At 55.6% G+C, this 15,821-nt stretch overlaps 1 protein-coding gene across 1 annotated transcript in view; it reads right to left on the bottom strand.

Moving 5' to 3' along the window:
- Window positions 1-3,814: 3,814 nt before the first annotated feature.
- Window positions 3,815-15,821, bottom strand: part of SLC6A2 (solute carrier family 6 member 2) — a 45,620-nt gene continuing 33,613 nt past the window's right edge. Inside the window, exons 5-14 of the mRNA XM_049621214.1 lie at window positions 14,639-14,773; window positions 12,880-12,983; window positions 10,975-11,099; window positions 10,112-10,224; window positions 8,855-8,983; window positions 8,264-8,363; window positions 6,567-6,667; window positions 5,929-6,096; window positions 4,437-4,508; window positions 3,815-3,838 (exon numbers count right to left, since the gene is read on the bottom strand). Of these exons, the coding sequence (XP_049477171.1) occupies window positions 3,815-3,838; window positions 4,437-4,508; window positions 5,929-6,096; window positions 6,567-6,667; window positions 8,264-8,363; window positions 8,855-8,983; window positions 10,112-10,224; window positions 10,975-11,099; window positions 12,880-12,983; window positions 14,639-14,773 (1,071 nt within the window). The remainder of the gene's footprint in view (window positions 3,839-4,436; window positions 4,509-5,928; window positions 6,097-6,566; window positions 6,668-8,263; window positions 8,364-8,854; window positions 8,984-10,111; window positions 10,225-10,974; window positions 11,100-12,879; window positions 12,984-14,638; window positions 14,774-15,821) is intronic.

Raw genomic sequence — 15,821 nt, 5'->3', positions numbered from 1 at the left:
CAGCTTTTAAAATAAATCCACACCAGACACAGACACCTGCATGACATGGGAACAGTCCGTGACACAGAGAGGGCACCACTGGGACAATCCTTATTTACACAGAAGTGGAGAAACAGAGGGCTGAGGGCGGGTACCCCAAAAGCAACTTCACGTTCACCAGTGTTTCGGTGGTTTCTGACATGGCGGCAATAAATATGCTGATACCCACACAGCTGTGGATCCTGGGACTCACCGGGGCCTCACATGTTACCCTCAAGATCTTGAGCACAAATGGGTTGGATTTATTTATTTATTTTTAAATACCAAGTGTTTCTGGCACCAGTGGAAGAAATACTGGAGAAGGAGGAACTACTGAATGTCCAGAAAAATCAAAGTTCTGGAGGCCAGAAACCTGACATTTCTCTACTCAGTAGGTTATTGGCCACCAGATCATTCTGGAAAGACTCACAGTCAGCGAGGTGCTTCCCTCGTTGTAAATTTAGCACAAGTACGTTGTCGTGGAGACCGGAACATTTTTTAACTGGATGAGACCTTTGATGATCTGATCTGACCCTTGCTTTTACAGACAAAGAAGCTGAAGCCCAGAGAGATGAAGAGACCCCTCCTTAGGAACCCCGCTGGGCAGCGGTAGACCCAGATCCCTGCAGACTCTGAAAGCTGTGCTGTTTCTACGCGCTTCCTCTCTGTTCCCCATCCCCTGGCTTTCAAAGGACGTAAACATACGAAATGAGCTCCGTGGGCTTCTTTGCTAGGAAATGACGTCTTTGGTAAGAGTGCTTCCGTCTCACATCACCAGGGCCGCCGTATGGATCATACGGCCAGAGACAGCCTCCCCCCCACCGGGCAGGGGCGCCCTCTGAGAATTAAGGCAGCTTTGGGGACCTTTACTCAGCAGGATATTGGCAAGAGTTGGCGGCTCCCTTCTCCTTTGTCTCATCTGCATCTAGAATGACGATCCACTGACGGGTGGTCGCGAAATGACTAGACATCCAGTAGATGTGAAGGCGATGGTCTTAAATGGAGAGTTTACATTTCATGGAAAATAATAATTCTTTAAAAACCCGGTAAAATAGCAAAAGTGTCATATACAGTACACAGGAACACCCTTATCTCGGGTAACCTCTGCTATCAAAAAAAGGCCACAAAAAAGAAGTCAAATGTTACTCAGGATAAAGCACATACTCCTCCTCCGTTAAGTGTGGGTGGAAGGTGAGCCCAGAAGGCCTGCCAGCACCTCCATGAGAACTTCCAAGGGCTTCCTGGGGCCCCCATTCCCCCCCCCGGGGGGGCCCGGGCTCGGGGCCAGACCCCCCTCACCCCAAGCTCAGGAGCCGACTCCCGACACAAGGCAGCACCATGGCGTTGGTTTGGTGTTGGGTCAGCTAGCACCGCGTCTCTGATTCACCCTCGGGACAGATGTCTGGAGGCAGAAGGGCCACATGCAGATGGAAAGAGAAAACTGCAGGTTCCCTCTGAAGCGTGCCCCTGTCCTGACACACACACAGGCTCTTTCTGCTTGCCCTCGTTTCAGCCAAGTAGACTTGCCTTTCGTGCCCTGCTGTTCCCCAGAGTGACTGAGTCCATCAAAAAGGGGACAGCTGTGAACAAATGACGCCCTCTCCCCTCTTCCCTTCTTCCAATACATTGCTCTTTTGCTAGGAAACACTCCCTGGCCACTTGACTGGGTTTTGTTTATTTTTTAACGGCAGCCCTGGGTGGGGTAAACCATAGTGTGCTGGGGATTTCAAAGTGCTCTGGGCTAAGAGGCACGGGATCCGACTTGAGGGTCTGACTGGATCCCTTAGGAGCTGAGAAAACTTGAACAAGAGCGGCCGAAATACTGAGCCTTGGTGTTCCCACCTGGGAAATGGGACAGAAACCAGCCGTGCAATCCTTGCTGGGAAGATGGGAGGTGACAGGGATGAAGGGACTGTGTGTAAAACGACTAGAACACCTAGGGAGGAGTTACTCTTCACGGGAGGATTTGAAGTCGCTTATGGGACCAGATCCCACCTGTGATGGGTCGCCCTTCCCTCATCTCCCTCGCCCCCACCTTATTGTTCAGCTCCGTTGGATGCCCTCAGGCCCCGCCTTCCACAGCAGTCCAAGACACCTGCCACTTGGGCTTAGCCTTTGAACTGGCCTTTTTACATAAAAATATCAGAAGTCTTCTGATTCTTCCACTTTTCTCCAAAAAATGACCCAAGGACACTGACTTAGCAGGGAAATCTCAGGACCTTCAGAGAGAAGACCACCTCCCTGCTCCATCACCACCCCCCCGCCCCCAACATAACCCTCTTCCACAAACTGCATGATTGATTGATCGGGCTCAGGGACACCCCAGTCTTATGCAAAGTACCTTCTGGATGTGAGTCTTCCTACACTCCCAGTATGAGCAGCCTATTTATTTATTTATTTATTTATGGCCCAAGATTCCTCAATAGGGGCTTCCTCAGTCACAACAAGAACCTCTGAATCTAGATTTCCAAGGAAGGCATGAGAGACTCAAACCATAAACAGAAACCCCAAATAGATGCCACCAACTTCCCAAACTACAAATCTGTTCTCTGAATGAGCTGAAACTCACCACCACCACCACCACCAGAGGGCGCACTTGCAAATGTGTATCAGAAGTCAACCTGCAAATTCTCTAAAACCATCATCCTGCTCCTTCAGCTCAGAATATTTTCCCCTCGACTTGACTGACCAGGTTGCTACCTGCTTGGCTCCACCATGCCCTCAGATGCCAAGTTAAGACCATCAGGAGAGACAAAGGGAGTTTTCAGGGCCAACTCCCCACCACTTGAGAGCCCTGGTCCGTGCTGGGTGGGATTCCCAGGGAAGACCTTTGCAGGTGTCTGCGGACAACAGATAAACAAACAGCCTATCAGGATGCCCTTGGGCATCCACCTGTCCCTGTGAGGACGGCAGAGAATTCCATAGTACAGACACACTTCTGGCCTCGCTGGGTTCCTGTCCCAAGTCCCCCAGAAAGATCTCAGAAGCCACAGATGGGTTTCTGGGCCCCATGTGCCCGACAGACAAAGACCTGCACGTGGCCTCTATGAGCTCATCTGGTACTTCTGCAAAACTTCCTCACTGCGGCTCATCTACATTTTGCCTCGTGACATCCATGGCTCTGGACCCTCTGACCACCAGAAGCTGGAAGAATGTTCCAGAACACGCACAAATCAGATTCAGCTTAGCCAGAGTGAAAACTAACCATGAAGGATTCTTCTCACAAGCCTCCAAAGCATCTATCCAGACTGATGACCGGAACAAACCAAGCCACGCTCCCTGATCAAGGTTCAGACACCAGAATGCTGACTGGGTGGCAAGAGAGAGAGAGGATCCCCTGCCCCAGACGCAGCCGGCCTTTTTGTTTGTGTTCGGTTTTATGGTATCTGGCCAAAAGCGACATCCTCTCTCTGATTTGGCAGGCGGGATTTCTCCTGTGGCCCCAAAGTGCAAGCAAGGTAGTGGTGAATTCTGCCCGAGCCGTGGATGGAGCTCAGCCTGGGCCAGATCCCAGGGTGGGTGAGGCTTTCCCAAAACAAAAGGGGCTCGATGGAAGTCACTTTTCCTGTTCCCTCCCCTCCTCCTCCCCCTCCAGACTTTCCAATCCAAGCTCAAAGCCTCCGGGCCAGATGAACAGAAGGTGAATAAAAACGAGGTCACTAAATCATTTGTAACTGGGGAAAGAGGGGTAGGGATGGAGAGAACATCTTTCGGGAGAGGAGTCCCAAGACTGTGTCCGGGGTGGCAGCAAAGCCTTGGACCTGGACGTCGGCACGGCAGGGTCCCTCCCTGGGGCTCAGATGGCCAGCCAGTGCTGCAGCTGTGGAGGAAGATGGCAGGGTCGTGATGCCAAGGCCAGAGGCGGGTGGGGACGAGAGGACCCGGGGCCCAGAAGGACAGCGGAAGCACGGGGAGGCAGAGAACACAGCCCCTCCCTCCAAAGACCCCAGAGAACGTGCAGGCTGACTCCCTAACCGTCACTTGGGCCCAGAAAGGGCGAGGAAGCCTCGCAAAGTGGCACAGCAAGTCTGAAGCAGGGGGCTCACGAGGACCCTCCCCCAGCCCCCAACCCCCAGGGTTTTAAAGTTAAAGGACTTAGGCCATCCTGTGGCTCATCCTGCGAGATAAGAGATCCCCAGCCTAGGGTGACAACTTACAGAGAGGAAATAAAGCTTCGGAAAGACTGGACGTGTGGTTTCCCAGGACCAAGGAGCAGAGGGGCAGCTGGAAGCTAGTAGAAGCAGGGGACAGGCCCCTCTCTGCCATTCCTGACACCACACCCCTGGGACGATAGCCCCACAGCTGCTCAGGGTTTTGTAGCATGTGGTATGTGCAGCCAGCATACAGTGGGGGGCAGCTAGGGCCCCCCGCCTGGAACGGTCCGGCCTCCCGCCCAGAGCGGTCCGGCCTGCACCTACTTGGAATTGCCTGACATCCCTCTGGGCCACCAGGTGATGCTCGTTCTCCGGGGTGATGCCATAGGCCAGCCTCTGTGAGAAGACGGGGAGGGGGAGGAGGCCTCAGCCGGGCCCAGGAGCACCTCCCGGCAGCCCAGACACAGGCCACCTGCATTCTGGCCCTGAAGTCCCACAAGGACAGCGTGTGAGGTCCACACAAGACACACTGTCCTTGTTTGTGGCCCGGGTCGGTTCACACGGACTCATTGGTCTAGTCCGTGTTTATGGGGTCGACTACTGTGGTCAGACACGAGGTGAGGCCCTGGGGCTGCAGAGCTCAAGGAGACGCACACGGTCTGTGCTTTGGGGAACACACAAGCACACGGGCAATTTCGAAACCACAGCTGAAATGTTGCAGAGGACAGGCTCGGAGCACAACGAGGGCCCAGAAGATGGAGTAGCGTTGCTGGGGATCAGGGCAGCCCTCCCTGGGGTGCAGACACAGGGCGGGGACTCGGGAAGGCATCTGGATCAATGACCGATCCCTGCAAGGTGGGACGCCCTCCCTGCTCCCACAGTGTGACAAATAAAAAGCGCAAAGCAGATCGTGGTTCTCAGGCCCAGGATGCGCTGACAGAGCACAGACCCTCCCGGTGACCGGAGGCTCCTGGATGTGGGATTTCAAGGACAGAAAACATGTCACAAGGAGCCGGGGGAGGGGACAGAGAAGCCCGGCCTGGGACCCTCTTCCCCCAGCCCTTGTGTGGCCCGCTTCCTGATGCCCTCATTTGTCTGTCTGTCCCCTCTTTAGAATGTGAGCTCTGGGGAGTTGCATCTGGTGCCCAGCGGACTGCTGGGGCCGTGTAGACTCACACCAAATAGCTGGAAAGTCAGGGCATGAAGGGATGAAGGAATGAAACTTCATCTTCCGAAGTAAGGACATTAGGAAAAGACCGTCACCATTATTTATGAAAGAAAAGGCCTATCAACGAAATAGGACAGACATAATTTGAGAGTGAAGGCACCGTTCCCTCAACCTTTCTCCGTGCACATGCACACACAACGCGTACAAGTAAGAGAGGAAGGTGTCGGGTTCAGGAAGGAGGCAGGTAAAAGCTTCGATGATCAGGTCACAGTGAGCTCAGACTGGGAGAGTGGGGGCATCTGGGACACGACAGACCTGAGTGTCACCTCCTCACATAAACATCGGTAGGGACTGAGTGCAGTCAGAGCATGTGTGCACCCGACACAGACATAACAGTGGGCAGCAAGCCTTGAACGTGTCCTCTGTGCCCGGCACTGTGCTGAGCGCTTCCTGTGTCTTCTCAAGATCCATAGCGCTATCCCCAGGGTACCAGTGTGGAAACTGGGGGCGGGGGGCGGGAAACGACTTGGCCGTGGTGGCGGCTCTGGGGTCCGTGTCCTCGTGTCTGTCCTCTCCCGTTGCATCGGGGATGACCGGGGACATCCCTCCCGTCCTGTCCCCCGCACCGCCTGGCGGCCCCAAGCTTACCTCCCGAAGGGAGCCCCGCGTGCTGAAGAACTTGTAGACGCTGTAGGCAGGCACCAGGACCATGGAGGACAGCGCGATGCCCCATCCAACCCAGTTGGCCCAGAGCGGGAAGATGTAGTCATCGTAGGTGAGTGGCTTGAAGTTGATGACACTCATCACCACCACAAACTGCGGGACAGCGGGCAGTGGGAAGGGACAGGAGGAGGGACGTGAAGACAGAGCAGGACGGGGAGCCACGGGGAGAGGACAGAGGAAGCGGGTGGGAGAGAGGCAGTGGAAGATCCGTGGGAAGTGAGGGGCCAGGGGACGGAGACAAGAAAGCAAGAGAAAAAGAGAAAGGAGGTAGAGAAGGAGGAGGAATTCATTCAGCAAGCAAATGATGACCAAAGGGGACAAAGGGAGCCAGAAACAGAGAAAAGGAGTGGCAAGGTGACCCTGGAGCTGGGCCGAGTGGTGGTGCACACAGCCCCCCTGGAGCCCCTGCCACGGCGGGGCTGAGTGTCCTGAGTGTCCCCTCTGCATAACCCGGGCTCTGCTCCCCAGAACCTCCACCCGCAAAGCAAAGATCCCCGCGCCCCGCCCCCCCAGCCCAGACACAGCCCCCTCTCCCCAGGAAGGCCGGGCCACACGGTACGCACCAGGAGGAAGGCGGGGCTCACGAACTTCCAGCACAGTCTCCAGTACAGGCCTGGCTTGAACCCCATCATCTGCTGGATGTCGTTGCTGAACCTGTCCACACCTGTGCACACACAGGGCAGGCTGTTACACCGGTCCCTGAGGAGCGCTGGGCCGCCCCCTGCTTCCCTCCCCTGAGAGTCAGGCTGCCCAGGGGGCAGCAGGGCAAGGCTCGGACACGCTGGCACTTAGGAGCCCCGGGCGCCGGCAGTGGCTGGCGAAGAACAGGGAAGAAGAGACACCCAGCAAGTGCCATTTGTGGCAACACGGACGGACCTAGAGGTCACCATGTCTGCCACAGAGACACAAAGGCCATATGACTTCGCTTCTATGTGGAATCTAAAACACAAACCAAAGGAACAAAGTAAAAAAGAAACAAAGAAAAAAACACACACACTCTTGAATACACTGGTGGTTGCTGGAGGGGAGCCAGGCGGGAAAGGGATACAACACACAGACAGAAGGGATTAAGAGGTACAAACTTCCAGTTAGAAAATAAGTAAGTCATGAGTGCAGGGAAGATAATGAACAGTACTGTAGTGACATTGTTTGGTGACAGATGGTGACTGTACTTCTCCTGGGGAGCACTGAGTAATGGACAGGGGTGTCCAATCACGATGCCTTGCACCTGAAACTAATGTAACACTGTGTGTCGACTGTATTGCAGTTAAAAAGTTAAGAAAAACAGTATCACCTTTTATGTGCCATTCTGATTTGTTTTTCAGGGGGAACACAGTGCTCCGGGAGCAGAGGGGACTTGCTCCAGGTAACACAGCCAGGGCGGCCTGGCTCCCAAGCCTGCCACTTTGCCCTGTTCCCTGTCTTTTAGAACAGTGATGACGGGGGAGCCTGGGTGGCTCAGTGGGTTAAGCTTCCGACTTCGGCTCAGGTCGTGATCTCACGGTTCGTGAGTTCGAGCCCCGCGTCGGGCTCCATGCTGACAGCTGGGAGCCTGGAACCTGCTTCGGATTCTGTGTCTTCCTCTCTTTCTTACCCTCCCCCATCCTCTCTCTCTCTCTCTCTCTCTCTCGCTCTCTCGCTCTCTCTCTCTCTGTCTCTCTCAAAAGTAAACATTAAAAAAAAAAAAACGAACAGTGATGTCCAGACTCACGTGGATTAACTCTTTGATGCGACACGTGGGGAAAAAAGAAAACAGAACACATTTGACAGTTTGTAATGCTTTCTCCCCATTCAGCTCCAGAATAAGGTCATCAGAGAAACAGTAAGACACTCGGTTATATCTGAATTTCAGAAAGATAACGAAAGAGATTTTGGTTTAATTCCATCCCATGCAATATTTGGGACATACTTAACAGTAAATTAATTACCAATTACTCATTGTTTATCTGAAATTCAAGTTTAACTGGGCGTCTTGTATTCTGTTTGCTAAATGCGGCGATCTCACTCTAGAACGAATTGCACGGCTTGGGGATCAGCAGCTCCCTGAGTCCCTTGCTAAAAGCTGGCACTGGGTGCCCCTGGGGGGCTTTGCAGCCTCCCGTTAAAAGGAATTCATGCAAAGATGAGCTGGGGGCTGGAAGACCTATTCCCTGACAAGCTACTTGCTCGACTCTGGAATCAGGCCGTGGCCGCGCTGGAAAAGGAGAGCCCCTTTGCCTCTGCGGGTGGGGGTGAGGCTTTTCCAGGGCCCTGCTCGTACCATAAAACCAGGAGACTCCGATGGCTTCCATGAGCACGGCAAACAGAATGGAGGTCCCCGCCGCAAAGGTGTCCAGCAGGGTCAGCACGTATATCCCACCCTGGGCACGGAGAGACAAAGCCTGAGGCCATCCCGGCCAGAAATGGCCACGGACCACATCCACCCCAATTCACCTGCCCCCTGTCCCGCTGGCTCAGAACCCTGTTTGAGAAGGCAGGTGACAGGGTTGTGGTTCCACTGTCTCCATGTTGCATATTTGCTTTCTACTGAAGGTCTTCTGTAGTCCCTGGGCCTGAGGGTGGGTATTTCAGCCAGCAAATGGGACAGGGCTTTCACAGGGACTTTGGCTGCCCCTCAAACAAATAAGCAGTTGAAAGAGTAGCCTGGAATTCTTCAGGCTCAGAGGCGGGAGACTGAGGACACTGGGGGGTTAGCCCCAGGGGATCAGGCTGCAGGGCTGAGGTCCTGCCTCCCTTCCCCGCTGAGCTCACCCTGGCCCTCCCCACCCCAGCTCCAAGGCTGGGGATGCCCGACTGGATTGAAATGCAGCCTCCAGAGCTCCAGGTGACCCAGGGCCCAGCCCCTCCTCACCTTGGTTATGCAGAACAGGGCCAGAAGGAAGGTTCCAAAGGTGACACCAAATGTGAAGAGTTTCCGGTGTCTCTTCAGGACCTGGAAGTCGTCCGCCAGGCCTGTGATGACGGCCTCCATGCCTCCCATCTGCACGGAGCCAGGCAGGGCGAGGAGCATGGATGAGAGACTGCCCGCACCTGGGTCCCAGGCCCCAGCTCCCTGGGACCTCCCAAAGCCCAGGAGACACGGGCACCCTGGTGGCGGCCTTGCCTTCCTCCTCATCCTCACCCCACTCTGCCCTGTCCTCAACCAAACTCAGAACTCCCAAACTATGTGGGGGAGGCTGGAAAGTTAACTCCTGTGTCCCTCTGATCACAGGTACCTGTCTCCGGTCCCACGCAGTTGGCCTGAGCCAGTACTGATTAGCCCAGGAAGAGGGCAGGGGGTAAAATGCCAAACTGCTCATGCATGGAATCTACCTGCATATAAGCAGAGGGCTTTCTGGAAACAACTACCAAAAGAGCGTTTCCGGTGGCTGGAACTTGAGGCAGCGTTTTCTGACAAGGATTTTTCACGCCAGACTCTCAGAGTCGGAAAGGGTCTCATATGAGTAATAATCATGTGCTCACTCCAGTGATCCCCCAAGCCTGGGATGGCAGATAAGAGGTGCACACGCTGTCACTCTCTACCTATACGTGTCCCCTGTCCCCTCGGCAGACGGTGTTAATCAAAATCAGTATTCCTTCCTACGAGCCTGGAAGCAGCCTCAGAATCCTTCTCAACGCACTTCCCTACGCAGAGACTTCTTGCAAATTTTCGGGCATGACGTACCGAAGGTGGACACAGACATAAAGAGGTCCGGAAATCTAATCTCACATATGGGTTAACAAAAAAGGTACTAAGAAGCTAATGAGACTCAAAGTGTTGTGTCGGCCATTGGTGATGAAATATAATGGGAAGGGTGCTTGGTTAGAGAAGAAAAGTTCCATCCGGGCCCCCTCCAAATTCAGCTCCCCTAGGTGTGAGAGGAGGGCGCCCGGCTGGCTCCGAGGAGGTCTCTTCCGATGTGAATTCTGTGATGCCATCACGTTTCTACTGGTTCTTAACCTTGGCCTAAGTCTTGCCCTTTTTTTGAGTGAGGCCTTGTCTGCATTTAATTAGGGCTTTCTGGAAACAACCGGTAACCAAGCGGGGACGTCAGGCTGAGTACTTGGGGGATGGGGAGGGTCGGGCCCAGCGTGTGTGTGGTGGGGTACCCCGAGCAGGGTCACTTACCGAGCTGTCAATTCCCAGAGCCAGAAGCATGATGAAGAACACGACAGCCCAGAATGTGGATCCCGACAGGGTGGAAATGGCTTCTGGATACAGGATGAAAACCAGGCCGGCTCCTGTGAGAAACACCGAGGACCTCGTCAGCGGCTGGGCCCGCTGGTCGGAGCTGCCGATGGGACAAGGGTAGCTGAGGCCGTCAGCCCAGCCAGCCCCGCGGAACTTGGCCAGTCACCTGAGGCAGAGCAACCAAGGGTCCGCGGGTGACAGGAGAAGCTGGATCCAGCTCGTAGGTTGTCACGGTCCCGGGGAGGTTGACCTCAAACAGCCAGGCCAGAGAGCAGCGCCTGGCCCGGGCAGCTCCAGGCTCCAGGCCGCGAGGCCCATGCCCGCACACCCTCAGGGAGCCTCCTACTCTGAAAAGTTTGTGGTCCTCGGGGTCCATTAGAGTTCCCTCCCGGGCCTCGACCTCTTTGTGGCCATAAGACTACGAGAAAACAGTAGGGAAGGCCAGTCTCCAGAGTCGGACAGCTCAGGGCTTGAACACTAGCACCACTGCTCACTAGCTGGGTGACCTTGGGCAGCTCACACAGCCTGAGTCTCAGTTTTCTCACCTGTAAAGTGGGCCGATTAACACTTTACCACCCACGGCGGTGTGAGAACTAATGAAGGGATGTCAAGCGCTCAGCTCCAAAATCGATCCTGCCTAGCCCGACTCAGGGAAGGTTCCGTTACATAAGCAGGGGCCAGGACTGCCGGGAACTCCCCACTGACAGCCTCAGCGGCAGCTGGAAGATTTGGAAGCCTCCACGCCCAGCCCTCTCGTTCCCACAGCCCCCGCCCTTCGTGGGCTGCGTCTGCCCACCCACCTTCGGTGGCAACGTCCTCAATGTTGACCTTGTGTTCATGGGCCATGTAACCAAGGATGGAGAAGATGGCAAACCCAGAGATGAAGCTGGTGACACAGTTGATGGTGCTGGTGAGCAGGGCGTCCCTGGGGGAGAGAAGCGCCGTTCACTCACGTCACCCGATGCCCCACCTGCTCCCTGAGCCCCGCACTGGATACGCAATGGCTGCTTCAAATGCCACCCACCCCCCCCACCCCCCAGTTTCCCTGCCGCCACAGGGACCCCGGCGCCCCAGCGGGTCAGGACATGCAGGTGCAGGAGACGGACTGACAGCTTTCGGGTGAAACACGTTGGGACCAGGGGCTGGTAGCAAGCTCTTGTTGGGGAATCACATGCCCCGCCTTCCACTTCCACCAACTGTCTGTAGCTCCCCCGTGCTTCTCGACTTCAAGGCCTTCAAGAGCTTCATTAAGATGCCCCAACCTTGGGGCACCCTAGGTGGCTCAGTCGGTCAAGCGTCCGACTCTTGACTTCGGCTCAAGTCATGATCTCGTGGTTTGTGGGTTCGAGGCCCGTGTCGGGCTCTGCACTGACGATATGGAGCCGGCTTAGGATTCTCTCTGTCCCCGCCCCCGCCCCTCCCCCTGCCTGTGCTCTCTCTCTCTCTCTCTCTACCAAAATAAATAAATAAGCTTCAAAAAAAAGTGACCCAACCTTCCTGCCTGCCTTCCTTTCCATGATGCAGTCTTAGGACAAAACATACCAGTCGACTTGCTGGCCCATGGACACAGCACCTCCCTGGCTTCGCTCAGGCGTCTCCCCACCACCCGTGCCCTCCACTCTGTGTCCCTCGGTCACACTCCCCAGCCATCTTGCAAGGCTCACCTCACACTCCCCTCCATGCTCTTGCCGACCACCCCACTTCCCTGGTCTGCCTACAGCCTGCCCGCTGGCATGCACCCATCCCACTATGTCATGCACCAGAGGATGGTGTGCTTCTGTCTTTTAGAAAAATGTTTACTTATTTATTTTTGAGAGAGAAAGAGCTCGAGCAGGGGAGGAGCAGAGAGAGAGGGGGAGAGAGGGAACCCCAAGCAGCCTGCACTGTCAGTGCAGAGCCCGACACGGGACTCAAACTCACGCACCGTGAGATTACGACCTGAGCCGAGATTGAGAGCCGGACACTTAACTGACTGAGCCACACAGGCGTCTCTTTTATTTTTTTAATGTTTATTCATTTGAGGGGGAGAATGAGTGTGCAGGGGAGGGGCAGAGAGAGAGGGAGAGAGAGAATCCCAAGCAGGCTCCACACTGTCGGTGATGTTTAACCGACTGAGCCACCCAGGTGCCCCAGTGTGATTCTGTCTTAAGCCTTCGCCGGGTGGGGGACCCAGCCCAATTTGTGCCCAAGTCCGAGACTGTCACGGCACTGGGCCCAGGGGAGGCAGTGTTAACTGCTGACCTAGAACCGAGCTAGAACGTGGAACGTGGTCTTTTGACTCTGGGGTCACATACAGACTTCTCTGTCCACCCTGCAGTCTTACCTCTGACCCTGCCAGACCCGCACCTCCCATGTGACCAGTCCTTGCCTGTCTGGGCGTCCGGACGGTGTTGTCTGCTCTTGAAAGGCACACGGTGCTCCTCTGCCCCAACTACCCGTCCCCATGACCTCCCAGGTCTTGTGGCCTCACTTTTCCCAGCACCCACCTTGCCTGTTGAAGAGGTGTCCCGAATTAAAATGCATTCGCTAGGACCCCCTTAGGCCATGTCAGAGGTCACCCACTCTGCAGTTCATGGAAAGTCCACCCTGCCTCATTTGACAGAGGAAGAAGAGTGGACTCGCCCCAGACTGGAACCCTCTTTCCCACCCCTGCAGGAGTCGGTCCCCAGATCTAGAGTTTTCCAGAGCCCCAACAAGGATCTTACCTGTAGCAGTTGTTGTCAAATTTGTTGTAACTGGCAAATGCAATCAGGACTCCAAATCCAGCCCCCAAGGAAAAAAATATCTGAGTCGCCGCATCGATCCACACCTGAAACAGCAGACAAAAGCCATCACCCTCTGCTGCCTACAGAACAGCACCACCTCACTGCTCCGGGATGGCTGGCGGGCCCCAGGGATGCTCTTGAGACCTGAGGAAACGAGGTCGGAACCAGTGACGGGCAGCCACGTCACTCCCCGGAAACTTGCACAAAGCGACCTTGGAGAGAGGCCTGCGGTCCCTCTAGCAGCTCCTGCCTTCGGTGGCCACGAATGAGCTCACCCTGGAGGAACTCCCTGGTTCAGTTTGATGTCCTGACTTCCAAAGAAAGTTTATAAACTCACGGTTCTAGGCTAGAATGTGGATGGAGTGAGGGCAAAGGGTATGAACATCTCAGGAGTTACAGAGACGGCATCTTCAGAAAAGAGACAGGGACTCCTACTGTCTCAAAACCAGCCCGCAGACCGCGGTGACTTCCTCGGGGGGCCAGTGGAGTTACTTTTCCCATCTTTTGGGTGATGAAAGCACATGGCTGGAACCCCGGAGATCTGAGCCCCCCTCCAACTTCTAGCCCTGGTCATTTTCACCTCTTGATATGCCAGTTCCTCACCCGCACGGGGTCGGGGGGGAATTACACCCAGCTCACTCGGGCAGAGATCTGCACGCGGGTTGGACCTCCCTCACGTCTCCTAGGCTTCCCCTACTCTGCAAGCCGAAGGTGTAACAAGAGAGGCAATCTGACGGAGGAGATCGGGTCTGCTCCCTGAGACAGCATATGGGCTCAGCGTCTACGCGTCACAAAGACAAGATATTTAAACGGGTGCAGAACAAACCGAACTCCGGCTTGCTTCACAATTTACAAGACTGGTTCGGGTCTTAAGCTCTGTTATCTTTCTGACAGTGACTAAGGAAATGGGTTTCCCTCTGGGTTATTGGACTGTAACACTGTGGTGTGTTGGAGCGTTATCACTATGGGAGGTGAGTACTAAGCTGCGTCCCTCCTAAGCCTATGTGGCTCCCACCTGCCAGGATCGCTGTGGGTTCAGACAGAGTGTGAAGAAGCCTTTGGGAAGAGTGAGGGGCAATGCTGAGCTGCTGTCCCCGAGGCCGGCCTCAGGGAGGAGGGGGAAATGATCCCAGCCGCGGCTGGAAGCTGCTCAAGGCACCGGATACCTCCAACACTCTGATCCCAGCCTCGTTCCACTGCTGCGGACTCCACTCCGCGTTCGTGTCTTTGGGTAGGACAGTGAGCTGGAGGAGGCTGTGGCAGGGTGGGGGGAGAGTCAGCGGGGTCCAGAGCGCCCTGTGGCTGCAGCTGCTGCTTCTGCTGACATCATGGGATGGCAGCAGAGGCAGGGCTGGGGGCTGGAGGCGGGAATTAAGGCTGGGGTGGCTGGGGTGGGCTAGGAGGCCAGAGCAGGTGGCAGGACCCGGGACAGAGCATTGCCTCCCTTTGGAAAGTTCTGCACAGAACACCACATGGAGCCACAGAATCCCGGGCCATCACAGCTGGGAGACCAGCAGGGGCGAATCAAATGGGCGTCGGTCAGACGGAGAAGCAGCAGCAGGGAGAGGGAAGGGTCCACCCTCCACCCCAGGCTATGCCACAAGTTTATGGCAGACCTAGGACCAGGTGGCCTACGGCCGCCCACGCCGAGACCCCTCCCCAACCCTGACCCACGGGTGCGTGGTCCCTCGTCACTGACCGTGGCCTCTCTCAGGCGGTAGAAGTCGATGTGCAGGTAGGCGTTGATGCCGTTGGAGGCACCAGGCAGCGTGATGCCATGGACCAGGAGCACAAACAGCACGAGGTAGGGCAGCGTGGCCGTGATCCACACCACCTGGAGGCGGACAAGCTTGCTGTGAGAGCCGGGCTCCACTGCCACGCTGGGGGTGGGGTGGGGGTCAGGCTCTCGCCCAGGGGGCCGGCCATGCCCTCCCCACTCTTTCCTTCACGCGTGCCACAAGCCCCCTCTCGGGATGAGGCCGCTCCCGCGGCTCAGGACCAAGTGGGAGAGTCCGCACACCGGGGTAGCACGGCCGTGGAGCGGGGGCAGCCGGGACGAAGACTAGGTTCTCACGGTAGCCGGTGCCTCCCCTTTGATGAGCGGCCTCTACTGACCCCTTCAAGTTGCCCCAGGCAGATCTAAGCACACCCACGTCTAATGCTCTCCACCCTTGCTCCCTCCTCCCTCCTTCCCTCCTCCCTCCCTCCCTCCCTCCCTCCCTCCCTCCCTCCCGCCTCTCTCCGGCTCCTCTTTCTTCATTCAAACATCTCCTCCCAACTCACTGCCCGAGAAGGGAGATGTGGCTGAGCAGAAAGAAGGCTCTCTGGCCATTCTTTATCTCGGGACAGATTTAGGACGATGACAAACCTCACTGTCCCTTCTCACCCCTGACTACGCATCAGAATACTCTGGGGGAAGTTATAGTTAAAAATGTCAAAGTTCAGATCCTATCCTTGGGGTTTCTGATTTAATTGGCTTGGAGTGTGGCCTGTACTTTAGTATGTTTTATGAGTTCCCCCTCTCCCCCCGCGTGATGTCAATGTGCAGTCAAGGTTTAAAAATCACTGCCATAGGCAGGTGCAGCCATGGAGAGCCTTAGAGAAAGAAGACTGTGAAATGTGCTCAGGGCTGGGTTAGGCAGGACCCAAGAAGACCCAGCTGAAACAAAAGAGGACACGTGACACCAGAGAGTCCCTCCTCCCCAAGCCCTGGCACTATGCAGTCCCCAGAATCTTCACACACTCCTGGGGAGAATATGGAAGCCCTGAAACATGACCACAGGTTAAGTTCTTTGCTGGCCTAGAAAGATAATGGGCTCAACCCAAAAACTGAGATATGAAAAACAAAATTCTGTTTTCCATACCGACATTGAAGGACTGGG

Source organism: Panthera uncia (genome assembly GCF_023721935.1).
Source record: "Panthera uncia isolate 11264 chromosome E2 unlocalized genomic scaffold, Puncia_PCG_1.0 HiC_scaffold_19, whole genome shotgun sequence".
In the NCBI taxonomy this organism is placed as follows: Eukaryota; Metazoa; Chordata; class Mammalia; order Carnivora; family Felidae; genus Panthera; species Panthera uncia.
The sequence above is the reverse complement of the archived record's forward strand: the minus strand, read 5'-3'. Positions and strand labels throughout refer to the sequence as shown.